Source organism: Anser cygnoides, chromosome 16 (genome assembly GCF_040182565.1).
Source record: "Anser cygnoides isolate HZ-2024a breed goose chromosome 16, Taihu_goose_T2T_genome, whole genome shotgun sequence".
Taxonomy (NCBI): domain Eukaryota; kingdom Metazoa; phylum Chordata; class Aves; order Anseriformes; family Anatidae; genus Anser; species Anser cygnoides.
In genome coordinates, this window is record NC_089888.1 from 8,411,492 (window position 1) to 8,438,919 (window position 27,428).

General features: G+C 39.8%; 2 protein-coding genes across 3 annotated transcripts in view; both read right to left on the minus strand.

Annotated features, from left to right (window-relative positions):
• The window catches only part of BCAS4 (breast carcinoma amplified sequence 4), a 40,612-nt gene extending 31,985 nt beyond the window's left edge, over positions 1-8,627 (minus strand). The window contains exons 1-3 of the mRNA XM_048072490.2: positions 8,481-8,627; positions 7,806-8,017; positions 1,060-1,131 (exon numbers count right to left, since the gene is read on the minus strand). Coding sequence (XP_047928447.1) covers positions 1,060-1,131; positions 7,806-7,847 — 114 coding nt within the window. The 5' untranslated portion in view covers positions 7,848-8,017; positions 8,481-8,627. The remainder of the gene's footprint in view (positions 1-1,059; positions 1,132-7,805; positions 8,018-8,480) is intronic.
• Positions 4,548-27,428, minus strand: part of PARD6B (par-6 family cell polarity regulator beta) — a 28,012-nt gene continuing 5,131 nt past the window's right edge. For both annotated transcript variants that reach the window (XM_066978149.1, XM_013190038.3), the window contains exons 3-4: positions 14,907-19,975; positions 4,548-5,503 (exon numbers count right to left, since the gene is read on the minus strand). In XM_066978149.1, coding sequence (XP_066834250.1) covers positions 19,149-19,975 — 827 coding nt within the window. In that variant the 3' untranslated portion in view covers positions 4,548-5,503; positions 14,907-19,148. The remainder of the gene's footprint in view (positions 5,504-14,906; positions 19,976-27,428) is intronic.

The following is a 27,428-nucleotide window of genomic DNA, read 5'->3' on the forward strand; positions in this document are numbered from 1 at the left end:
AGCTGACAAATATAAGCCAAGATGTATCAAAAAATAGACTGCATGCTCTGAGGTTCACATGCTCCTTTACAGCTATTTTTGTAAAAGCTGAATGGAAAAAGAAGTGCTTTAAACAGCCACTAATACTCAACCATTCTTTCAAGGCAGCTATTTCTCTTTTTAAGTCTGCTACTAATCATGTGAGACTGATGAGCTAAGCTTTTGTTTCTTTCCACACTATGTCACTTCCTTCTGGAAGCAATGATGCCTCCTTTCCCCAAGCAAAAAACACCATACACCCAATAGCGATGTTGGCTGGTCACTTCTTGCTATTTGAGGTGCATTCAATACTTTATTGCAATTAGCAATTGTTGCAGTTGATGATGACATACAGATACATTATATAAGATGCTTGAAGACAGAGAAGAAAAACATTGTGGTGAGTGATAACACACCTGCATATGGCTTGCATATCAGTGAATTTAGGAGAGAGCCCCTCTAGGTAAACTTGGTCCAAGCTAGCTAAACCAGCATCCTATGAAGCACTCAGGAAGGATTAAAATGCAGCGCCAGTTCTTCCACCTAATTTTATCTTTTTTAGCTTACAGAAGAGAAAGAAAAGTTGACTGCGAAAACAACATCCATTCTTTGCACGTCAACATCAAAACCCGAGCTGCCTTCAGACAGCATCACCTTATGCAGAAAGCCTGACTGAAGCTAAATAGCAACGCACACCCCTTGCTCTAAAGAGTTTATCACAAGCAATTAGGCACTGCCAATAGCTCACTAAGAGAACTAACTGGTCTGCTGCAAACCTCGCCTCGGCCATCAGCCCCAGCCCCAGCGGCAATGCGGCGGGGAGGGGCGGGGCTTAGGGGAGGGGCGGGGCTCGGCCGGTGGGCGTGGCCTGGCAGGAGGGTGGGCGTGGTCTGATGCGAGGGGGCGTGGCCTGGCGGCCGCGCTTGCCGCAGCGCCACCTGGTGGGCGACAAGATGGCGGCGGCGCTGTCAAGATGGCGGCCCCGCGGGGCTGGCGCCGACATGGCCTCCGGGGAGCGAGGCGCCGCGACACGACACCTACCGCCTCCGTCAGCCCGCAGAAGGCCTCCAGCTGGCCCAGCAGCTCCTCGACGGCCTCCTCCAGCGCTGCCACCTGCGGGGAGAAGAACACAGACGGCCCGGCTCGCGTCAGCAGGGGGGGGCCCTGCCAGGGGCCGGCCGCCGGCGGGCTGCCCCGGGGGGTTGCAGCGGGGCTTCGCCCCGGGCGTCCCGTGCCCGTTGGGAGGTGGGAAGGTTTATTCTACAGCTCGCATTGGGCGTAAATTTGCAAAAGTGATTTATAAAGTCAATGTAAAGTTACGGTCCGACCCCCAGACCGCAGCCCATGACCAGATACCGTCAAACAAAACGCTGAGGCCCGCCTGTGGCAGGGAGAAGGCAAGGAACCGAACCGAGCTGCGGAGGTTCTGCCTAAAGCCAAGGGCCCAAGCATACCCACAGCTGTCGAGGACAAAAGCCAACAGACTTTCTTTCTCTTAGCCAAAAGGGGAACATGCCTTCTATTCTGAGCATACTTCAAAAAACAAGTGAAACTTTCAGAGTTCATGCAAAACGAAATGGAAATCTGGAAAATGAAAACCACTCCAAATCCTGGACTTCCACTGTAATTTAAATCATTTTTAAATATTGAATCTATGCTCTTGTCCTAGTAACATCTCATATTCTACAAAATGAAAATAACCTGAAGAATACTTGATTCAAAACAAAAAGAACACAGGGAAATTATCCCATTTGTTGGAGCTGGTTTGCTTAAGTGGTCATTGTAAAAGTAGAGTGGCAAGAGTTGCCTCAGCAGACCTCTCTATCATTTCTCTTCTGAGTTGTAATGAATAATCTAGTTCCTAAATAAATTGTATTACCCCTTCATCTGGTAATAAAACTAGGAAACATCAGTGGCCTCTCAGATTGAGATTGCAGTTATCAATCTAACAGTCAAGTGAACTCCCAAGATTTTTTATTGCCACTCCTAGAAATGCCCAAGGACCTTCTAAAATAGGTGAGATCTCCCTTGCATGAAACAATAAGAGAAAGGGAGTTGCTATTGTGTAAAGGCATCAGACAGGAGAAGGGTGTAGGAAAAAGAATAATAAAACAAATGCACTTTGTCAGTAGTGGGTAGAATGGAAAACACCTGACTCCAAATGTATTTTAGTGGTACAGCAACTTGAACTTGATTCAGATGGAAGCAAACGGTAAGACCGATGTATACATAAGATCACCCGAAAGGCTGTGCTTTGCGTAGACTGAAGGTGGTCACTGGCATCCAACTTCTCATTTACCTCATAAAACCCATTCCACATAAATGGAGGAATCGTTCTCTAGAGAGCCTAAGTCATCTTTCCAGCATGAAGGGGGTGTTCTTACGTGTCTGGAGACCTATTTGCAGCCAACTTTTGCAGCAGAAAAGGTTTGAGGGAACAGTTTTGGATGTGAAGGTATCCCAGGAGGTAGTTTCTGCACTGACACTAAGATGGTGTTAAGGAAGTCAAAAGAGTCTGCAAATCATGCATGCTGGGGCAGGGCTCAACTCCTAAGATCCTTGTGCCTCCAGGAAGGGAGAGCCATGCAATGGTCATAGCCTCAGTAAACAAATGAGATTCCTGATACATTAACTGTGCTCAAATGGGTTTAGCAATAGCCAATTTAATGGAATAAATTCGTGCTTATCTGTGGAATGCCAGTTCATATTTCAGCAGAACAGAAGATAAACATGCAGATGCATAGAGGACTTACAGAATTGAAACAGAATTGAAGTGTGCTGCAAATTTTAAAGTAATTCATGTGAAAGAAGTGAAAATGTAAAACACTCATTGTGATGTATAAAGCAATTTATAACACTCATCATCTTCAATATATATCAAATATTTCTGCCATCATTCTCAGTTTTCTCTACAAAAAGATATTTCCTCATTACCAACTTGAGAATACAGTGACAGTGGGATAGGCTAGAGGCTGGGATGTGCACCTCTAGGGTAGCTTTCTTGGTTAGCAGAAGAGAAGATAGCTTGGTTGAAATGCAGGGGCAGTCATATCTATGAACACTGGAGTCACATTCAGGACAGTGATTCAAAAACTAAAAGGACAAATTATGATGTAAAAGGACAAATTATGATGTCACAAAGAGGAAGAGAAAGGTGACAGAAAAGCCTTAAGCACACGGAAAAAAACAGTGCCTGTTTTCATGAGGGCAAACACAGATGTGTATATAAAGGACACGCTGTAGGCTGAGGATATATATCTATTGAGCAGAACACAGGAGCTCTGGCCATGGTCCGAGTAGCAGGAACATGACCCAACTTGGCCCAAAAGCTGTGCAACTATCTTAGACCAGCACTGAGTTAAGCTTGCACGTATCATCTCAGAGAAACTGTTAGAAGCTGTTTTGTGTCCTCTTAGTGACCACACCTGGTGGCCTGTTGAGGTTATTCCCTGAGCTGCCTGTCTCTCACATGAACTCTTATGTGAAGTCGCCATGGTGATATAAGCTATCAAATTACATTCACAATGTAATGTCAGTTACACAAGATTTAAAACCTATCCACAAAAGTTTCCCAGCCCTGTTTTGTGTACACATCTGGACAGAAGAAACCTCAAGACACATTACACTCCACAGGTTTATCAGAAGAGATCCATGGATGCTGTAAATCAATGCATAGATTTCAGTAGTGCTAACACGAGTTTACATCTCCCAACAATCTGTTCCATGTCTGTCTGAAGTAAAGATTTCTGTGTGGAAAAGCTGTTTTCCTTCTGCTGCTCCTTTGCATGCTTAAATAAAGGACCAGAATTTCCACATCTAATTTCTCCTCAAAAAAGAAAGAGCGCTCTTTCACCCCACTACACACAGGCTAGCTCTGGAAAGATCACTGCTAAACAACAGAAAAATGCATTCTGTTCAAGTAAGAGAGAGTTCTCAGTGACTTTATGTTGCTGAAAGACACAGTTTGTGGAAGAAAATTGGAAGCTCTGAGTCTGAAAGTCTGATTTCTTGAAGTCTTCATAAGGCAGAGAAACAAATTGGTAGCTTTTTTAAGTGTATTTTACAGCAGAGCAATCGCAGTGGGTGGTGCGTGTATCAGATGGCCTACAGAACAATTCTATCAAACTCAGACATTTCTTGGCAAGTCTGTGCAGTCAGCTTTACAGGCCTGAAGCCACTCACACAGCCACATGTTCAGGGCTAGCACAAATGGCTTAAAGACATAGTCCAGAGCTGATTCCAGACTTACAGCATTGAAAAGGCTGTCCAATGGTAGCTATCGTGAATTGCATGACTACAAAGCAAGAGGAAATTCCACTAATTTAATAGGGATGCATTAAAGAAACATCCATGTAATGAAGTTGCATTAGCTGTACAGGCTACTGTCCTGCTCTGACTAAACGTGCAGACCCGCTTCAGGTCAGGTAGGTAGCTTGCTGACGTTACTAGCTAAATATGTTACTGCTAAATACCCACCATGAGCACCTTGCGTTCGTAATGTTCATAAAGATTCAAACAGTGGAATAGCATGTGTTTAAGGGCAGAAGCAAAGTTTATTGACACCACCAAGAATAAGATTAAGCTAATTCCAAACAGATTCACAGTCCTTAGTCTTTACTCTAAGAAGTGTTACACAGCCTGAAACATAACAGAAGACAACAATAATACAAAACAATAGAAAATAGATGCAAACAAACCTTAACACTATTTCTTCAAGGCATGCTACTACAAAAGCACAGTAGGCAGGAGTAGGCAGGAAAAAAAAGCCAAAATTATATGTCTAAAAAAAACTTGGCCACAAATAATTAGCAGTTTCTTATCAATTGCAAGAGAGGAAAACAACATTCTTATGGGCTCAGAACATTTACAAAACCTTCAGACATGGTTAAGAGGGACCTGCTGCAAATCACAGCGTAAGCAACACGTTTACAATTGTCTTTAATTAGGTACTTACTAAGCAGACCATACGAGCTCCTTGCAGGTGATTCTAGGAGTTATTGTATATTTATCACTAAGATCTGAAATAAAGCCCATTAAATACATTTCAAAGCTATGATGAAAACATGGGGTGCCAAATCCTCCTTGATTAAGACAGCAATTTCACAATCACTTTAAAATTGTATAAGCTGACATTGAAGATAAAAATAGTCTATCGTCTTCCATCACTCACTTATGCCCCTAAAGTCAACACTTTCCATGCGAGCGGAGAAACATTCTCAGCAGAATGAATCAGAAACTATTCTGAGTTGAAAATTAACCATTAATTTCTTTGCCAAATCACGTTAGCTCAGATCAGTTTGTCAACTCAATTCATTACACAGCCACACTAAGGCTAGTACTGACAAAGAAAACAGGTAGTGAGGGGAGCAGTGACGTTTGATCTTTCAATAGCAGTGTAAACGTATCCCAAAACCTTAGCCAAAGGCACAACAGCACCACTTCCAGATGGCATTTTAACGTTCCCTTCTATCCACTGTTGATTCTCCTGTTTATTCATGGAAAGAAAACAAAAAATAATTAAAACCATGACTTCTTTTTGTAACTTAGAGGGGAAAAACATGCAGTCTAGCTTTGAGGTTAGCTTTTTTTTCAGACTTTCTTTTACGTATTATATACTGTACCCATAGTAAAATCTGTTCCTCACCACTTCCCTTTACACGCCTTTGTTCCTCAACAGCAATCTCTTCCCTCTCTATTCCAAGCCCTAGATAAGATAAACTTACGTAACTCCCCCCACTGCTACTTTCACTTCGCCTCAACCTGAGTATTATGCTCCTGTGCAACCTTGAAACTATTTATTTGCTTTGCCCCTGGATACATGTATTTATTTTTTTATTTCAAGATTGTTCCTTTATGCAAACATTTGGGTCAGGTATTGTGTACCATCAATCCTTCATTCCTGTGATACATGAATATAACATTGTAACTTACTCATTATAGAACATTTAAAAAAAAACCAGCATTAAGTCTCTTCTACAAAGTTTTCCAAAAAAGCCTTCCACTTTCAGCCAAAACGTTAAGCTGCCTTTGTCAGAACTTGAAGTGCTCTCCTAGCATGTCATTAAGATGAAAAGGTAGGCACAGAAAACTAAAAATAGCCAAGCCAGAGAATCACACTGCTCTTTATAGCAACAAACTCAACCAGGAAGGTACATTTCACTATTGCTGAAAATTATCAGGTTCTTCAGTACGATGTCCTCCTATGCCAGCTCCAGAATACTGAAAAAACAATCAATGCATAAGAGGAAAACAAGAAGAGCAGAATGGCAAGTGCATTTCAGGAATAAAACTAGAAGTCTTCCATAATAATTTGCAGGATATCTTCATATCAGGCAGGATAATATGCCATGCAGCAGAGTCTTGGAAGCCTTCATTTAGCAAAATCTTCCACTGGACTCCACAAATACCTTATTTTGAATTCCATCATTATCATAGTTTTATTTGCTACAATTGTTACACAAAATTAAAAAATCATAATGAAAATCAGGAATTATATGCTAGAGGTAATTGCTAATTACAAAATAATAATAATAAAAAGCTAAACTACGGCAACTCTTTCTGTGAAAAGGAACCGACAGCCTTCATTGTGATTTCAGCAATACTGTTTGTGATACACAACAAAGCTGAGCTAGCAATACAAAGCCCACAGGAAGAGACACTTAAGAACATGCCACGAAAGCTATGATTAATCCCTGCGTAGGAAAATACCTTAATTATATCACTGCTCTGAACAAACTACCAATATGTGCAAGGATCAAGAAAGATCGGCATTAAAACGAGTGCTTAGTAACAGCAGAAAATGCCTGAAGGAAACAGAATGACTTGCAAGTAGCAAAGAGCACAAGTAGTTTCTGTATTCCCTGAACGAACTAACAGGCTTGGCACTCAGTTATAAAAACACACTATCTGCCATACAACTCTATACATGAAGCTTGTTTTTATTAATTGGCAGGTCTTCTTTATTTAACACCAGCTTGAGTGGTACTTGAAAAAAAACCAACAGAATCCAAACAGCTGACATGAACTAATACTTCAGTGAAACTTCTTCCCTACTAAGCAGTTCACTCTGCAATGTCATCTTAACCGAGCTGGGAAATTTGCATTTGTAATTGTTAATAACATTAGCAGTACTTGTTTCCAGCCTACTATAGATGCCTGGACGACTACTGAAGTGAATCTGAATCCAGACGTAAGACAAAAGCTGTCAGTGGTTTAACCACATGAAAATTATGTGGATATCATAGAGTAAGCATTATATCACCTCCCTGAAAATACTGAACATAAAAAACAGAACAGTGATTCCAAAATTTGTATGTAACTGGTCTGTGTTATTGCAAAGCGCATATAGCCACATTTGGAAAGATGAAACTGATGGAGTGACGATGTAAAGGCAGAGAAATACGGAAAATACTCAGCATAGTGAAACTGAGGAAAAATTTTCCCATTATTTTTTTTCCTGGAGACAAATATAAAACACACCAACACTTTACTGCCAAAGTGAAGGGAGAAAAAAAGCTGCTTTGAAGACAGTAATTTTAGTGTTTTTTCTCCTTACAAGAGAAAATTGTAAACTAATGTGCCCGAAGAGAATGTTAGTCACCTCACATCATCTCCAGACTCACGTGAGATAGGAGCTACCTGCAGGTCAGAAAGGGAGATACTTGAAAATGCTCTCAATTTTCTGTTTTCATGGATTTCCTCTCTTTTCTAGGGGAACATGACCTACCAAGTGCAATTCAGAACCTCTCTCTTTGCATTCAGGGATCTGAAATGCTCCCTGCCCTTACCAGCACGGTGAGAGTGCTGTGAGTGATCACCACTGTCACCATCCCGACGGAGCTACGCAGCTAGACTGTGTCCGAGAGGTGACCACACGCAACTAAGCTCCTCAAGCTAAGCATCCTTCCACTCCATCACAGCAGCGCTCTGATCCCGACCTTAGTCGCCAGAGGACTCGGTTTCCACAAAAAACAAATGACAGAGTAGCAGCCACATCCATCTGCATTCAAAAACAAACAAACAAAAAGCATGAAATCACTTATTCTGCTCTTCAGGAGCCCAGCTGCTGCTCAACTTGCCCCAGCACCGCATCCCTGACACAGGAGACCCCTGACGACTAGGCCCTCCTTTAGCAAAGGCTCCCTGTCTCAAAAAAAAAAAAAAACAACAACCAAAACCGCACCAAAACCCTCCAAAGCCCCCAGCCAAACGGAGGAAGGCGCCGGAGCAGCAGCAGCAGCGAGCCGGCAGCCCCTCCGAGGGGAGGTCGGTGCCGATCCCCGCTGCCTGGAGGCGCCGCAGGAGCTCCCTCAGAGGGCAGCTGGGGCCGGACGAGCGGAGGTCGCCGAGCCGTGCCCGCGGGGAGCCCCGTGCCGAGCCGCCCCGCTCCCCCCTCACCTCAGCCCGGCACCGGGAGCCCCCCCGACCACCACCACCCCCAGCCCCCTCCTCCCCCTTCCTACCTCGCTTTCCTCAGCCCCCGCCTGGGGCTCCCGCGGTGCCCCCGGCCGCAGCATCGCCTCGCCGGGTCCCGGCCGAGCTGCCGGCGGCCCCCGCTCCGCCCCCGGCCGCCGCTCCGCCTCACGGCCCCCGGCGGGGCCTGCCCGCCGCCTCGCCTCCCCTCAGCGGGCCGCGCGCGCCACCCAGCGGCGGCGGGCGGGAGCGCGCAGCGGGGGCGCGCCGAGCGGGCGCGAGACGGGGGGGGTTGAGCAGCCGCCCACCGCCCCCCCGAGGGCTCTCTGAGGAGAGGGGGCCTCACGGCTGTTTAAAGGGGTTGGTTACAGCCGTGCCGCTTCAGTCACGGAACAGTGCTTCGTCAGACACAGCCATACGGAGCCGCGCAGCTTCCCCCTGCCACGCTTAAAAATCAAGTTTTTTTCTAGTGATTTGCTTCAACAAGCCCGCACTGCAGGCTAGAGGGGAGATCAGATAGTCAGAGATCAGGTGCCGGACTCAGTGCCACGTTTTGACTCACTTGGATATTAAAGGCTGCAGCTAGCAGCGCAGCTTTTAAGTGCTCATAATCGCTCTGTGCCACGCACTTCCCTGCGTGCAAATGAGAATTCAAACAGCCTGCAGCCCAGTTTCTGTGAGGCAGAGCAGAGCCCCGACCCCACACCCAAGCTGCCGAAACCTCCTGGCATCCTCCCCACAGACAGAGCTACAGGAGGCGCGCTGTGGAAGCTTCTGCAACCTTCCGGATTTTCCTGCGTTAGGCTCCTTTACAGTCCAATCTTAAACCAAAGCAGCATTTTAGACAAAGACAGATGATCAAGACGGCAGTTCGAACAGAGACAGAAAGGGCCATCTGTTCGTGGTACATTAGCTGTTCTTCCCGCCCTACCTGCTGACTAATGTGCCTCGAGGAGTGGTGCCTGGAGCGGGGAGAGTCTGCTTGCTCCCAGCTGCAAGGGGTCAGAAACTGCCTGCCCTTGAAAGGTGCTCGGGCCACACAGCCCCTATGGGGCGTTTATACTAGGGTCAAGGGGACTCTGTGGCAGCAGCGACAAAGCAGCATGCAGAATTTCACACTGATTGCTTGAGACATCTAATTGGAGTTCCATCTGCAGACAGCCACAGCCCAGGAAGAGGAAGATCTGTTAGACACTGTGGAGAGCAAACCTGAGCAAAGCTAGATAAAACGTCACCCACCTCCCTGAAGAAACTAGAGCACTAACCAGACACCAGAGCATTATTCTCATTGTGAATTACTATTAAAAATACTATATAAATACTAAATACTGTAAGAATACTATATAAAACTACTTTTTAGTGCTTGCAGAGCCAAAGACTACAACAGGCCTGCACTGTCATCCAAAGCTTTTCTTGGATTTGGGCAACACCATATTATTGCTGAATAATGGAAGAAATTTAAATTCACTTCAGCATTGATAAAGAAATGCCAAATTTATAGCCTGTGGTTTGCTGTGAAGATCAAAGAAATCAGGCTTAAAGAGGTACATGAAGAAACAGAAAAAAGAGCTAACATTGCACGGTTTCTCCCCAAGATCCTTTTTTTTGAGTAGCAACAGCCCTGTTGATCTGAATCTACCCTATGTCATTCCTGACAATAGCACCAGACAGACCCTTTTATGCTTCAGTTGTGACTAAAAAGCACTTATCTGAAAAATCGTAAGGTATTTGCAAAACCTGATCTTCCACTGACCAGCAGTGCATAGAGAGAAAACACATAGCATCTCTGGGCGTAAGTCTCCAAACACTCTTTGTTTCCTTTGTTTCAGTTGTGAACTCCCCAGGTCTGGGCAGACTTCTTGCTATGTATTTGCACTCCTTAACAACACAGTCCTGTTCTCTGCTCAGCCACTCCTTTACCATTTATGCTGTAGTCCCCAGGGGTCTGTACTGTGTATGTTTGAAAGGTGCACTAGATTAAACTCCAGTGAGATCTGGAAAGCATACTTGGGAAGCTTTAAGAGCAGAATGGAATAGTTCTGACTTCTGTTGTACATCACAGATTAACTGTTACAAAACTAAGTTATCTCAAATAGGAGAAAGCATGTGAAGAGGTATGTTTAGAACCACAGAGTCAGGGGAGTGTCAAGAAAAGACTTAACAAGATCTGCTAGACTAGAAATATTCCCATATTAGAAAAAGCCCACTGCTGCAGTTATGTAATAATACTGAACACGCATTTATAGTAGGAAGCCTTTACAGGTAAAGTTCTGCTATACTGTTAACTGTTTTTACATCAGTTGCTTCCCTTACTGCACTTAGCAGTTCTGGATTTAAGTTTAAACACAGCAAGTCAATATTTATTTTAGATGCTTGGAAAAGCATACCACTAAATTAGATCCCTCCTGATTATTCTGTATAAACTATATCGTCCACATGAGCTTTAGCAGTGTCACTATTTACTGTAGAAGAAACCTCTCAAGAAAACAGTGCTAAAAAGAACAAGATTGACGATGCATTTCGGCTCTTTGACCAAATGGCTTCATGACCTTTGTCTTATCTATAAGATTGGGATAAATATTTTATATTCACTATCCTAACAAGTAATTTATCAGTATAAATACAGTCAAAATACAGGGAAAGACACATGTTGAATTACTGATATTTTTTTCAAGCTACCAACTTTGCATGACAACTCAAAGAATCTTATTTTTTCTACATTATACAGATCCAACTAGTAACCACCTGAAATATTTTTGAAAGACAGTAAATAGCATTTCAATATTTAATAAAATGCCCAGATTGTCGTTTGCAAGTAGTTTTTGCATTTAATTTTATCCCATTTACTTTGAAGTTTGCAAAAAGATACCTACTTTTCTTGTTTTACAGAAAAAGAGTATGAAGGATGTTGTTAGATTTAAGCTCCTATGATTTAAAATTTCTGAACTGAAGTTCCAACTTTTTATGTAACCTCATGTAGCATTCAGAAAGTTACACTAATCTGTTTATATATTCAGTGCTTTCTCCTCAGCATAAAGCTTCCAAATCCTTTGCATCTTCCAACAGAAAGACAGGAACTCCACTTTTTTTTTTTTTTTTTTTTAACTGGGTCTGCAATATCCAGAATAATAGCAAAGAAACAAAAGAAAAAATGGAAAAAAATGGAAGTCACTGAAAAATCCAGTGTCTCACAACAGGAATACCCTTCTTGTCCATAGAGGTAATGCTGTTACAGCCATGAGTCTAAAGCAAGAGGCAAGGCTTGCAAGTAAAGATAGTATCTCTTATATTAAGCTGTCAGTCTAATAATAGAAAAAAAATTTAGCTATTGCAAAGTTAAGTATTTCTCTCTGCAGTATGTTGGGGCATCTGTATTCTTTATTAGCATCTCTTATTTGCTTTCTGCTGTTTCATCTTCTCTCCATTTTGTCTTGCAGCTGTGAAAAACTAGGCTGCTTATTTTAAGAACTTCTTTAGGCATGCCAGATTATGAGACAGATTCATCTGTTTTAGCCACACCAATAAGATGTTTTTTATTGAAGTACGAATCCCCGGACTGGATGACGTCCCTACCCTCGCTAGCTCCTGTCATATCATCTATTCTCATCTGTCCCTCGAACTCTATTCCACATTTCTGAGCACTGCCAACGCATCTGTGACTATAAAAAAAGGAAAATATTCTTATCAGTAACTGGGTATTACACCAGGTGCTCAAAGAAAGCATTCTGAAAAAACTCATTGCACTACAGAGGAAGAACCATGTTCTCGTCTAGAAAGGAAACGTGGGTGGCAATAAATATGCTCTTAAATACTTTCTTAAATGTAACACAGAGCCCAGCATAAATCTCTCACACTGATGAAATGCAAGGTATTTCCTTATACTTTCAGGTAATAAAGTAGTAGTTCAAGTGGAAAGAAATGTTAATTGGAAGAACAGGAAATTATATCTTATTAGCAACACTTCTAAATGGCTGTAACGAGAAATGCTGGTAAAATAGCAAAGTACTTCCTCAAGTCACTTCATGCTTCATATTTCCAAAGCACTTTTAAAATCAAGAATACTACACTAAGTCCTTGGAGAGGCATTTACCTCCTATTTGACAAGGAAAGTACACAACTGATCTATCATAGCTGCACAAGGAGTCTGAATTCTTAAGTCTTGGCTATGATCTCACCTCTCCAAGAACCAGCTGTAACATTTCTTGCATACTTCTACAGCATCCAAGAACAATACTGTTACCATCCAACGCATATTTTTCTGCATGTTAGTATTGGAAGCTGTTTACGAAGCTACCTTAAAGCTTATGATTCATCTCCAGCATGACCACATACAACAACCACGTTCACCAGAAATAATTCTGTCAAGTCTAAAACTTGAGTTTTAGCCACAGCTAATCTCAAAGTAACAAGAAAACTTCAAAAGGGGTATTATTTAGCACTAATCTCAATCTTTCTCCTGTATTTATACCATGTGTATCAATTTATTGCTTTTGAAAATCCAAGCAAGTCTATCTGCAACCATACGTTAATTTTGAATTTCATTAAATAACTGAAGTTTTAACACCTCATTAAGAGCTTAACACCTTGAGAAAAGTTAAATGCTGTTGGTATTTAAAGGACAGACTGGGTAGGAAATGATCTTGAGAGTTTAGAACAAAGTATTTCTCCTTTGGCTTGAGAGTTAAGATAAGAACCTCACCTTCTGTATAAGGTAAGAAGATTAACGCCACTTGCAGGTAAAATATTTGCACCAATAAACTCACAAAATAGAGTAAATGTTTGACTGACATAGTGGCTATAACTTGTTTCTTTTACTTTTTGCTTACGTACAACCTGGGTACAAGTGCAGAGATGAAGTCCCAGTTTAAGACCCACTTTGTGACAAATGCTGACACTTTTTCTTGGTTGAATTTTATGGGCGAGTGTGAGGAGACCTGTCTCCAGTTTTGTTTTCTCATATTTAGGGCAGAATGCATTCACATCTCTGATCGTGCACTGAGTGAAGACTTTTTTGGGCAGCTAATGGCTAGATAGACTGACTGCTGTCACGGAAAGCAAACTTGTCATCTTGCAAAGTAGTTTTTCCTCAAATATTGTTCTCACATTTTATTGCATGATATTTTACAGTTACAGTTCTTCCTCAAGGAGGCAGCAGCAGGAAAAGTTAGTCTTCCTTTTACAATTAGTTTATGAAAACAACCTGTAGGGATTGCAGTGATTTGTAGAAATAGCATTGCTCATTTGTACAAGTATACATTTCGTTCTCATTTGTTTTAAATGTCCCTAATTAGCTTCTGCACTGTGCCTCCCCTACAGATTCAGTCCAGGTCAATATTAACATTAGTCCAGCCTTCTCGTCTAACTTAAAAAGGTCTTATCAAGCTTTATATCCTCATGGATACATACCTCCTATGCATTCCTGCAGACACATCCCTTAGTCTTTGCTGCTGCAATATCCTCATGCCATTGATTCTTGGTGAATTTTACTGAAGACAAATTCTCTCAGACATGGAAGCTTACTGGATGGCACAGAAGCACTAATGGATATTAATGGTCTAGCCATAGAATCTGTACCCTTGCTGGAAAGAGCACTTCCTACCTCTGTAAAAGTAGTACCTGCATTTAACATCAGTTGTGAGCCAAAGAGCATTGTAGGAAGTACATTTGCAGAGAGCGTAAGGCAACACCAGACTTATTCTGTGAAAGCACACCTTATGTTGAGAGTATATGAAACAATTTCATATATTTTTGACCTCTAGGGAGGAAAAAATTCACTATGAATCAAGTAACTCAAAGCTACTAAGATGTGGAAATCGTGTTTCATTGCACTTTTTCAATCTACCTGATGGTATTTTATTTCCTCATACAAAACTATTTACACACAGGTGTATTGCCTTTTGAATTATATCATTTTTCAGGATGACCAGTCCCCTACTACTCAATTCTGTTACACAGAAAGAAAATCCCAAAGTGCAAATACCACACCAGAATTTTCATACAGGATGAATTTTTAAATCTGACACTGTTTCAAGAACATCCTGCTAACTTCAGCATTCCTTTAAGGGGCGAGCTGTCAGGTTCTGTACAAGGAAGTTTCATCCAGACAAAAGGCATTCAAAATCAAATGCACGATAAAGTAACTAGGTTCTTTCAGCAGCATATCACTATCAAGATACAGTAGTATTGTTTGCAGACTCTGTCACCTCCCATGGCTACCTCATAGGCAAGTATGTCCAGTACTCTTCATACAACTGAAGCTACAGTCATGCACGTATAAAGGAAGGTACAAGATAGAAGTCATACGGTTGGGCCTGAGACCAGCAGGCACAAAAGCTTTACACAAAAGGGCTAAAGAAACTCAAGTGTTTTGTCGCTAGGTAAATGTTTACAAGGGCTGCCAATGCATTAGATATGGGAGAAAATATTTGTAAGTGGATTGACTACAAGTTAAAAAACTGTAAAACAGTTATACTTACATTAACAGTGAAAGCCTCCAAATCGCCAGCAGCAAATGGTGAAGGAGGATGAAGAACATTCTCCCAGTTTCACGTCCTAAACTTTACCACAAGCAGTCTTCAGGCAAGTGATACAATGCAAGATCGATTATTTGCAGCTACTGTAGGAATGAGCACATCACAGGTCAGACAACAGGACTGAAGGACAAGTTTCTTGAACTCCTGCATGCTTTCCACATGTACAGATTTGCTTCAGGGGAAGGGAGGAAGGAGCAGAGGAAGCAAACATTTACGACCACTATGAAAACAGAATCCATTTAGCTGCCCAAGAGAAAACTGAAGCCCATCTAGATTCACACTTCAGAATAAGCAAAAGATGCATTCTTCCTCATTTTTACCTGTCTAAAAGTAATTGAGAAAAAAATATTTCATTTCTATATCCGTTTATTATTCCAGTCTGTAAAAATATAAGACTAATATACAACTACTACAGCTAGCTTGATTTCATAAAATCAGTCTTCATTCAGTGAGATACCAATGTACATTATACATTGAAGTTGTAAGAAAAATACTGATATTTGACATTTTAAACAAGTTCATTCATGTAAAAATCACATTGCAAGGAAAATTTAATTAGAAAATACATAATATTCACAAAAATACACATGTTAAAGACAGCTTGTGAGAACATTGTCCTAAATTTAATTCAGCTGTGGTAAAACATATGATTCACAGTTAGGCTCGACTTATCCAGTACCTTAGCAGAACTTCAAAGTAAATGCATCTTAATTCTATGAAGAATTTATTCTTTCCTATTAAGGTGCACTTAAACCTCCCAGTCGCAAGAAAGGAACAACTTCCCCCATGCATGTACACGACATATAACACTACTCAAAGGAATTTTAGTTTTCCACTCCATTTTTGAAATAATTTGGATATTTATAAATTAATTTATAAAATCTGGATTGAAAATACAGTTTACATATATATGATGCAGCAATACACAAAGATTAACATTAATAGCAGCTTAATATTGTCAATCATGCATAGCAACCTCACTATCACTTCTGGATTTCTTTTTTTATATAGCTAAAGATAAAAATCTGTATAAAAACAGTCAAGCCTTTTAGCATTTTCTTCCAAGGAGAAAATTGTAAAGATGTTAAAAATTTAGGAGGTAGTGAATGAAAGGCTAGCGATATCAGCATATTTTCAAAACCCTATACTGAGCCCCAGTACCATTTATATATAAAATTTAGCCATTCATAATCAACCGTTGATCATCCTGAAGTAACAATTTAAAAGTATTTCATCATAGTATATGCATTAGTAAGATATGGAAGAACTTTAGAAGTTTCATGGTCACTGCAGCATTAAGCGATTATATGCTGTGCAGTCTGTCATTGTAACTGTAAATACACTAAAAATTTAAGGTTTAATTTTTAATTTTTTAATCAAGTCCTAAATGCTTAGTTTTACTACATATGTTATAGAATTTCTGTAAAACAGAACATTACTTGTTAAAAAATATATTATCGCATGTATTTAGATCAATCAGTTTGCAGGAAAGGTCCTAAGAGATGAATCCTCATGCAATTCATAGTGGGACCCTAGTTAAATTTCTGCAAGTCCTTAATACTGGCATATATATCCAAAATATTCATGCATCTGTTAAAAGCACAAATTCGGTAACACAAGAGTTTGGTAGCACACTCACTTTGGGTGTTTGTACTTGAGCAACGACTTGCCTTGTAACATTAGCAGTCTCAGACTCAACCCTCCTGTGTAAGCTCACCTTGCACCTAAGCTGCAAAATACTAAAGTACCACAGTAGACCCAGAATATACTTCCACCAAATGAAAACATTACACCTGTATTAAGTGCACTACCAGTTCATCTTCTGTATCTGTGGACCTCATTCATTTCTCATCCACATGCCTTTGTTCCTTCGATAATTCACAATACATTCAAGTAAACAAAAGGCACAGAAGTGCAAACTAGCATAATAAATGAAAGTCACCGTCGGCTGATGATTTCATACAGGAAAGTCTTTTGATAAAGGAAAAAAAGATATCTTAAAGTAAACAATCTTCCTTCAATAAAGGAAGTGTAGAGCAGCACTGACAGAAAATATGCATATAGAAAATTTACACATTGCAGAACGATTTATTTTTCTCATTTCACTCTAAGAGGATGTAGTAACTTCATTTTAATAATCAGCAATATAAGTAAAACGCTTAAATTCTTGGTCTTGTGGGAAAACATTCCAGGGCCTCTCTCCACATGCATACTAAGGAAGCCATAAATCAACCCAACAAAACAACCCTAACCTGCATTTGCAATGCGTGCCATTGTCTGTTATGCCAACTCTCCATAAATCAAAAGAGGCATTAACAAAGCCTTCCTTGACATCTATGAAACTCGAACTCCAATGTTACTGAAGGCTTGAAAATACTTAAGATTAATAATTTAAAATTAAACATCACTAATACCTGTAGCAATTTTGTTTGTATAATTACAAAGAGCTTAAACAAATGGAGTTTTACCCTCTGATGTGCTATGAAGTCTTTTACAGATGCCTTAACATTACTCTCATGTTAGTAGAGTTACCAGAGGTAGATGTTTCCCCAAGATAGACTAGGGAAAAAGAACAGGATTAGTCTCCTTTCCTGCTCATTATGTCTCCCCACAGGGCAGAACATGCTTCCAAAAACCTGAAGTACTGGCTCTGGTAAGCACAGTACAAGAACTGGTCACATCCTACCTCTCTCAGAGGTTGGCCTAGACTGCTGGATCCCTGCTGAGAAGCTCCATGCATCCTTCTCCTCAACCCTATTTGTTCCTATCTCATTTTCCTGTGACAACTTATGTTCCCAACATAGGGTCAGGTAGGGAACAGCGCCAAGTGGTGAAACAGGAGATCCCAAATGGGTAGAAAGTATAATAGAAACCTTTCCTTACAATTGTCCTAGTAAATTTGCAGCTGATTACGTGCATGCTTGCTTGTACATTTGCAGTATCAGGACTTGTCACCAGTATTTTTCTTTACATATAGCAACTTTGTAAGATTCAAAACACCCAATTAGTGGTGCACAGGAAGATCAGTATCTACGGTTAAGTTCATCAGAACAAACAGTTTTCATTACACACAGGTCAAGTTCTATTAAAGCCTCATCCTGACTTCAATCTGCCTTTTTTTTTTTAATCCAGGAATTTAAGTCAATTTAAGCTGCTCTGAATCATTTAGGTTTGAAAAAAGTGACTTTTCACATAGATTAGATTCACTACAACAAACTTTTGCTAGTAGAAATCTTTACAGCTTCTACTAGGACTGATTTTTAACATAAATTACATAGTATGTTATTTCCATATGATTTTGTTTACATCTCATTTCTTTAAAACTTACTGGGATTAGCAACTAAATCCAATGATATCCTTAAATATTGCAAACTAAAATGAGAACAGGTCTTTGAGATACAGAAGTATTAAGACTTTCACATTTGAGTTCAAAAATTGTAGTGTCATTAAAAGTAAGTTAACGTGGCCATAAAAGGCAAATTAAGAACAGTAAAGGTGCCTGACTAATGAGCCTGTGGTTGCACATTCACTTACAAAGGGACACAACTTCAGAAGCCCCCACCTCCAAGCCCTGATTGCTGTCAGGGTGCTGACCCCTGTCACCTACCACTATCGCTCAATGAATCAGGGAGTTCGACCAACCAAGAATCTCTTCCCACCCCACCTCCTGGTTATTTTTCTGTTTCCTTGTACGCAGAGCCACACAAACAGCTCTACCACCGAAACAGCAGACCAGAACAGGAATGAAGTGGCTAAAGCAGCACCACCGTACGTAAGCAGCACTTCAGTTGAACATGAAACCACAGCACATTAGATAATCGACCTCAAACAATAATAGAAGTTTGCTTCTATAGAACCAGTAGTATTTCACATAAAAAAAATAATCAAGTACCTTTAAAAGAAAGCTCACAGCCATCTCTTAGCTATCCTTCATTTTCAGTTTAAATTTTCCTCATCCAATTTCAGTCAGTTATCAACTAACTTTGTGAAGTATTTACATGGAAGTGCAGAATTAACTGAAGTTAGTCAACTTACATCATTTTGAATGTCTCATATTTACTTTTTTTCTCCTTTTAATCTAACTGCAGTGCTCAGTAGATGGAGAGGTATAAAACATATTACATATTAAACCAAATCAAAACATGTATGGCATCCTTGCTAAGTACAAAGTACACCAATGTAATTTCATAGCGTTATTATAGTTCCATCTTCTAATGATTTATGATCTGGATCTTGTACTTCATATTCCATGCTAATGCTGCCTGCTGAATGATTCAAGTTCATCTCGCTGGAAGGAAGGAAGCCGTTTTGTGTTGACTCATGAAGGAGTTCAATTTGCGTCAACGATTCTATGCTTTCGTTAGTAGGCGCAGCTTTTGGAATCTGCTGTGGCTCACCGCTGTCTTCAATAACAATGTCCTCTTCATCGCTTTCTTCTTCTCCTTGCAAGAAATTTGCTAAAATATTTGGTGTGCTACTTGGAAGGCTAGATTCAGTAGACTGACCAGAGCTGCCAGAAGTCCGACTGTTCCTCACAACGTTATTTCTCTGGTTTGCTGGTCTTACTGTAATGATCAAATTACGGCTGTTTGCAATCATCATGTCTGTAACCTGATCAAGGCTTTTTCCTGAAACTTCTATTCCATTCACCTCCAGCACTTCATCATTGACAGCCAGCAAGCCTGTGCTTTGAGCCAGACCTCCAGGGACAAGCCTGGATATGAAAATCCCCGGAACTTTCTCTAATCCATGGGGCGTTACTCTGACACTAGAGCCATCTCGTATATAGAATCCCAGGGGTTTGTCAGTTCCATACTTGTAAAGCCGTACCCTGCGATGGGTTTCTGGAAGAATATCTACGTCTATAATAGAAGACACCGGTCTGAAGTCTTGCGGCATGCTAATGACAATGTGTGGTTTCTTCTTGTGATTATCCGGACGTAACACATTTGATAAGACATTTTTCTTCCTTGTCATAGTATCGGTACCAAAGGCACTGTAGTCTGCATCTTCTGTAAGACATAGCACATGGATGATTAGATCACTTTATATGTGGTCCATATAGCATTGCTATCATGTTTTAGGTTAACAGAATGAAATGCCCAGTCTAGAACGTTTCTGGCGTGCTGCTATAGTAGAAACATCTCTCTATACTTGAAACAAAAGCTTTAACGTTACGGGATTCATCAAGATTTGTAATGGTTTCTGTTTCCTACTACCAAAGGAAAAACAGTACCCAAAAAATTTAGAGCAAGTCAACAGCAGTAGAGACAAAGAATTATATTCTAGCTGCTCGAGGAAGTTTAGAATGGAAAGAATGAGTACATTCCTAGAAACGCTTTAATTTTATTCAGAGTAATTCCACTTGCTAGTTTTTGCTCCTCAAGTTTCAGATCATTGGAAAAGAAAGAATGAAAAAGGGAAAGCAGCCAGTGTGCCTATTATTGCCTAGCTCCTGGAAGCTGGCCAAGTGACCTGGATTCAAACTCCAGAAAGCTTATTCCATTCTGCACTCCTTTCCCTGCCCCCCTACACAACGTAGGTAAAATGGCTGCGGAGCAGAAACAAAGAGACCTTACACACACGTATTTCAAGCAAGATTGTTCATACAGCCAATGCTGCCACGATGTGTACAAACGGCTTAGATTTTTATTTTTTTAATTTTAAAAACACATGCAAGTCAAATATCTCTAATAGGAAAAAATAGGTTTTGCAGAAATAATTCTGATGTCCAAAATGCCTATGTGCCAAAGGAAGCTTCCATTAAGTATACTCCAAAAATAATGAACTGAACTGCATTCAGATCCAAATTCCCTTGGATCTACACTGGTATTGCTGTGATGTTGCATAGGCTTTTCTGCAGTGGATTAAAATCAAGCAGAAGTAGTTTGCACTAACCCTGGGACTCAGAATGGAAGATTTCTTTGTAACATCACATTATGATGCCATCAGTACAGCCACGGAAATAAAAGAATAGCTTTACATTTTAATCTGTGAATTGAAATAACTATGGGAATGCTATCCTAGTGTGAAATTTCAGGAGAACTGTTCAATTGTTGATGAAGTACAGCACGAGTCTGTAAACCAGAAGACTTCCCCCCCCCCATACTAAGATGAAGATATATGCGCATGTACCAGCTGCACTTGGACTTTCACTTCAGATGGCTTAACCAAAAAAGAACAGAGGAAGTAGTTCCAAAGCAATAATCTAATACTATTCCAACTTGCAATACTAACCCTTTCCTTCCCCCTGACATCAAGGCTACTGAAAATGAGGGTTGTTTTTTTTTGAAAATGTGATTCATCTAAGACAATCGTGGACTTAGAATTCTAAAATACAGAATTCAAAAGAAAAAACAATTTAAGTTAGCCCACCAATAAAGTGGTTATAAACTCATTTTGTGTGTATAGAAGAGTAGTAGTTCATCAACTGTTTAAAGAATGCCCTGAAGAGGGCCTAAATTATATATGAAAATTTTTAGTTTAAGAAACAAGTCACATCTGAATATGCAAAGCTGTCTACTAAAGACTGAACATCTTCTGTATCAAACTAAAGTTTACAGATAAAGTTGTTTAACACAAACAGGAGCAACTGCTGAAGAAGTTTCTGCTCCGTTAGTCTCAGGAGTCACTTCTGAGTATATCTCAGCTACTTTCAGATGACACGGATGCCTCACATAGTAATTTTTACTTCTGTTCTTCCTTACATTTGACCATCTTGTCATCCACACCACTGCTTCTGTAAAAACTGCTAAATGAAGAAAGGCAATACTAAGACTGTTCCACGTGTTAATTTACTACAGACAGCCCACGATGCTCTTACTTCACACGTACAAGTATATGTTGGCTTCTCTCCCACTTCACACACTCAGCTTCTGTGAAATCTGTTTCCCTGCCTTAGGATCTGCACATGTAATAACAAAGCTAATCAAGAGTCTCACAAGGAAGAATAAGAAGGTAAAAGCAAATAGAAGAATCTACCTGCACCAGCTACACTTGAGCATGTTAAATTAGATGACTGTGAATACAAGAAATAAATTTTAGTTTATTTGGGAACCCAAAAGGTTCTCTCAGGAAAGCATGGAATTACTGCTGTTCTTCAGCAGAATATTTCAGTAGAAAACAAGTATTAAAAAAGACTAAATTAAAATAATAATGGATCTAACACCAAGCAAGAAGACTTCAGGAATAGCTTAAAACTTGTTCTTCATATGCTTGAGAGTGTTAAGTCAGTTTTTGTTGGAAGAGAGGCTCTGTTTAAAACAACCAAACACACAAAAACAAACTCACAAACCAAAGCATGTAACAGGTGGACTATGTCTGAAGTGTAAAACACTTCTCCAAATGCAAACTTCCCATTTCCTGTGTAAAATGCATTTTGGAATATCTGACTGAAGGTCAGCCATTAAAAATCCTGCACTCCATAGCTGAAAACTAATACGTTGATTTTCTTCAGACAATGTAGAGCAATTCTTTTAATCTTTGCTTTAAATTTATGATCAAAGTAAAAAGTATGAGTAGAAGCTTTGTCCTTATCTACTGACAACCCATCAAACCAGTTTCAAGTTAGACATCTGCTCATTACATTGTGAGGATTTTTGCAATTCAATGAGTTGCAATAGCTTTACTTTATTTGGAACTACAGCTGCTTACAAAACAAGGGCAATTGTGAAATAACATTAGACAGAAGGGTTTTGCTTTAAAGATCTTTTAGTGTTAAATACAGAGTAATGCAAAAGTACAGAAAGGAAGTGATAATACAGGTAAAGATTATCAGACAAACAATAGATAATGGTGACCTGAATATCAGAATTCAGTAACAACGTTAATGAGTGCAAAGGTTAATTTTTAGGTCACGATTTCTCCTTCCCCCACCAGCAGCCTGTATGCATTGTAGTGATTTCAAAAACTATGTAAAAACTTCCGTGCAGTCCATGATTAAGTACTACGATTTTTGATGCTCTAAAGCTCTGGTTTTAATGCTGCACGAGCAGTGGCAAATTCAGCAAGACTAGTGAAAAAATATTCCAAGTACCAGAGAGACATTGCATGGACAAGACACGTTGTTTTGCCTCATTTCAAAAGCTTTGCTTCTTTTTGGTTTGCATTGACAGAGATTTCTAAATATCTAGTGCTGCATTACTCCAAAATAACTATTTCTTTTGGAAGTTCTCCATAAAGCCATTGATTAAGTTGGATACGTTTTGATTGATTAGTTCCATATTGCTCAGACCTTAGGCCATACTTTTTTATTAGAGTAAGCTCATCAAAAAAAGAAAAATTGTACATGCAAAACATTTTGGGTTAGAGCATAAAGTGCTGATGAAAGCAACACTAGTATGTAGGTACCAATTAATACTGGTACCAGCGAAGCACTAGGTTTCTACTGGCTTTAGTACAGGCATTGCTTTGGAAATAGTATCAAAACATCATAGGTATTGATTTTCTTACAACTCCTCTTCCATATCAAGTCTTGCAACACTAAAAGGTGTTCACTTTCTGTTTTTCCTCCTTCAATTCGAAGAGTACACATTCAGACACTCATCAAAGATTCAAAGTACATGGCGATTTTATACATCGGAAACGACAGAGCATGTACTGTATCAAAGTTCCCAGCTTCCCGCAGCGGGCTGGTAAAGCTCCTCCAGCTTCATGGCAGGCCACATATCGTGATCCCCCTCCTGCCGCTGCCAGGCCGACACGGTAGGTTTGGAATGTGCTAGCTATACAAACACACAGGCATTGCGTGCATCCCAGAAGATTTACTGGCTCTTGCAAGTGATCACAGTCAGTTTCTGTGCTCTACCCAACAGTTAGCTCTAGAACCATTCACATGGCTTTTCACAGCTTCCTTCCCTGGCCAGGACAATTTTGGAGCACATAAAAGTCATCAGCTGGTGTGGCTTTCCATGACTATCAGCTGATAAGGCCTAACATTTTTGTCCAAACCAAGTCTCTCATATTTGAAAATCATGAAGTGTAGCAGCAAAAGGACTAGCTTTGAAAGAAATCTTATGTAAGTATATCTGTAAGAACTAACATCAGAGACTCAAAAGCGCTTTTGAAACTAAGAACAGAAATGTATTTATTGGAAGAGATACGATCTTCTAAAGGCTGTTACGGGACAAACACACTATCAGAAATCTTAACACTGAGCTGGTACTTTTGCTTTGAGACATCCTTCAAGTTAAATGGCACTTTGCTGAAGTGAAATAGCATCCCAAAATTGCAAGCTATGTACATCAAAACATTTAAGAAACTGTAAAGCAGAGGGTTCTTGTTTTTTTTGCATCGCAACTAGACTTAACAGTCTGGTGATTCAAAACTACTACAAACCTTAGGATACACAGTTAAAATTGCATAATTTGGAGGGAGGGCGGGGGGGGGATAGTGAAAGGTTGATGAAGAAAACTCATCTCTCCATATCTCATCCAAACAGCATGACTTTAACTTCTCCACTGCTAAACAACTTCTCTAAAGCAATATTCTCAAGTACAAAGGCATCTTTGTTCTGGCACCTAGCTAATCAGTTTAAAGCTGCAGTGAAAACTATTTCGGCATAAAGCCAAAGGACAAGGTGTTAACTACAGATAATGTTAAGAAGAACGTCCACATAGCATAGGAGTGATTTTTTTGTTAGCTTGAAACTCAAGGTGGCACCAATCTGTATATGCTTACTACATGAAATTTAAAACAACCAGCAAGTGCCAAATCTGGTTTCAATTTAACATAGTTCGAGACATATTTACAGTGTTTTTCTGATTGGCTTGCAAGCCAATGCAAATGTAATTCTTGAGGGGTAACTTTACATAAACCCCAAATCCTTACTACACTGGAGTATGAATGCAGTTTACCATTTTTAAGTAAGGTCTAACAAATCATGTCTGATCTAGTGACAAGTTATAACAAACCAGTATTTTCAGGAAAAGGACACGATACAGCTGGGATCTTCCCCACTGTTCTTTAAAAAGCCAATTTGTCTTTTCACCAAAATAAAGCTTTCTCACAGCAAAAAAGTCTACTTCAAGAAGTAGAAGTGAATTAACTAAAGAACCTACTTTTTACTCTATAAATCAATGTACAGTGAAGAACTGATATTGTAATTTACTATTCTTACAAGTGAGTTTTATGGATGTTAGTGAAATACATAGTCTGAGTTATTGTCTATATTATTTATCTATTCATAATGCAAAATCCCCCAAGTCAAATTGCCCTTTAGTGCCTGTGGGGACTGTCTCCCCTCCATGACTTTATCTCCAGTAAGATTTTTCTCACAGACAGATCGACTCCCATGCATCTGGATTTAATCATGATACATCAGTCTAACATTTAAATTCCAGATGTCAACAGTACCTGTTAATCTCTTAAACTGCTGAATAAAACTCCAGTAGGCAACTATCTTCTGCAAACATATAGCCATTCTGAATTTGTGCAATATCAAGCTCTAATTTAGACCTAACACTGAAAAATAAGTATTTTACAGAAATATACTTATGGTTAGAAAAATTTGAGAGGGTGAATAATTTCATTAGAGGATCTCCAGGTTTCTTTCCACATTAACTAGCGTACACATGCTTAGGACAGACAGCTTTCCAGTTTTCCTAAATTAGGAGTCAGAAGTGATTAGACAAAAGTATGCTTACTCTGACATGACAAAATTTCTAGGTTAGACTTGCATTACCACAATTGTTGCATAGTAGCATTGCAAAAGCACCCTGTTGCTCTCACTTCAACCCCTTAAAGTGTTCTTTGGATGCAGACTAACGCTATTTATCCTGGATTTTATTGTAGTCTGCATGTATCTTACACTAGCTTTCAAAAAATAATGCATTTTTCTAGACCAGTAAAATAATGTAATAAAATTTCGTATCTTAATACAACACAAACTTTCCCCCCCACACTGCTGCCACCTTCCCCAGTGGCTTTTTGCCAAAGACCTTAAATTCCCAACTATTCTTGCTGGGCATACAAAAAGAGGACAGTTTTTCAATAGAAAGCCCATAGGGAACCCTTCAGCTGATTTTATATAGTATATGAAAAACCACGACAAGAAGAAAACAAACTTGAATTGTTTATCGCTGTAGTTTCAGAACAGCACAGATCAGAGCAGCCCCACTAATAGGAAGTGTTTGTTCAAGCATTTGATTCTCAGATTTAGACGTACTGTCAATAAAGAGCCGTGCAGTCAGATGAATTAATCACACCTTAACAGTAAGACTGCTGCACATGTACCTCAAACTCATGCAGTTCAGCATTAGTTACATAACTTATCAGAAATAAAACACTGAACCAAATTATTTCCACATTCTCCATCATATAGACCCCTGTTCTGCAAGACAATGATGTTAAACCTCCATTTAATCAAGAGAAGTGATCAAAGTGGTCACAAATAACTCAGAACAAAGTACAGCGCTGGAAGTACTGGACTCACCAGGTTCTTTATTTCCATAAACTCTACAGCCAGAAGGCTAGTGCCAAAGGGAAGGTGATGACAGCTACTACTTTCTATATAGCTTTTCTTGCCAATCAATTCCTGTCATGATAAACTTATGTGGGTTAATCTTATTTCAAGTTCTGTGCATTATATCAATTCTATTCTCAGTTTCTTGCAGAATTGTAAGAAATAATCCATCATTCTTTAAAGATGCAAAGAATGAAGTGTTAAAGATGCTATCCTAGTAAGAATCGGCATTAAGAGTTTAACGCTAGTAACAATTTAAAAACATATGGTGTTAAAATGTAACCTCAATAATCCCAGTCTGACAAAGTAGCTTATCTGTTTTCGTCATATGGCTACTGTAAGAGATTAAATGGAATCATAGACCTCTTCTACATCACCATTCTATTAAAGCAAATAGTTTGTCCCCTTGGCAATTCAGGGATGAAAGCATATAGTCCTTGCTATACTACACTCAACAAGACAAATACATTGTCAGAAACACAGCAGCTGGCAAGCAGCCACACTAGTTTTGAATATTGTTTTTGTGTCAGGCTGCTTGTTGTGGAGCTTGTTCATTTTTTGGAGTGGGAAAGTCAATAAAAGCTTCTGATGGCCTAGTATTTTCCAAGAAAAATAGGTCTGCCAACAAGCAACAGCCAGGAACAGTGCACATCTTTACAGAATAACTAAGGAACAAGTCAGTTGACTTTTATGACAGGAATTGCGCATGCATGTGTTCACATACATACATTTGCACATACATGCATCCACACACACCCCTGTATGCAAGTAGGTACAAAACCAACAAATGCAGAAATTAAGTTTTCTTGGCTTCTCTGGAGTAAAACAATTTCAAGTCGCATCATTAGATTCCCCCCTCTTCTTCAGTTCCTTATACTGGATGTATTCTACTAGACAAGAACAAATACAACTTCAAAATTGATTTCTGCCGCCAGACCAAAATGAAAGCAGACACTGAAAAAGACAAACAGAATTTATACCTAGAAAACATGCTATTTTTAAAA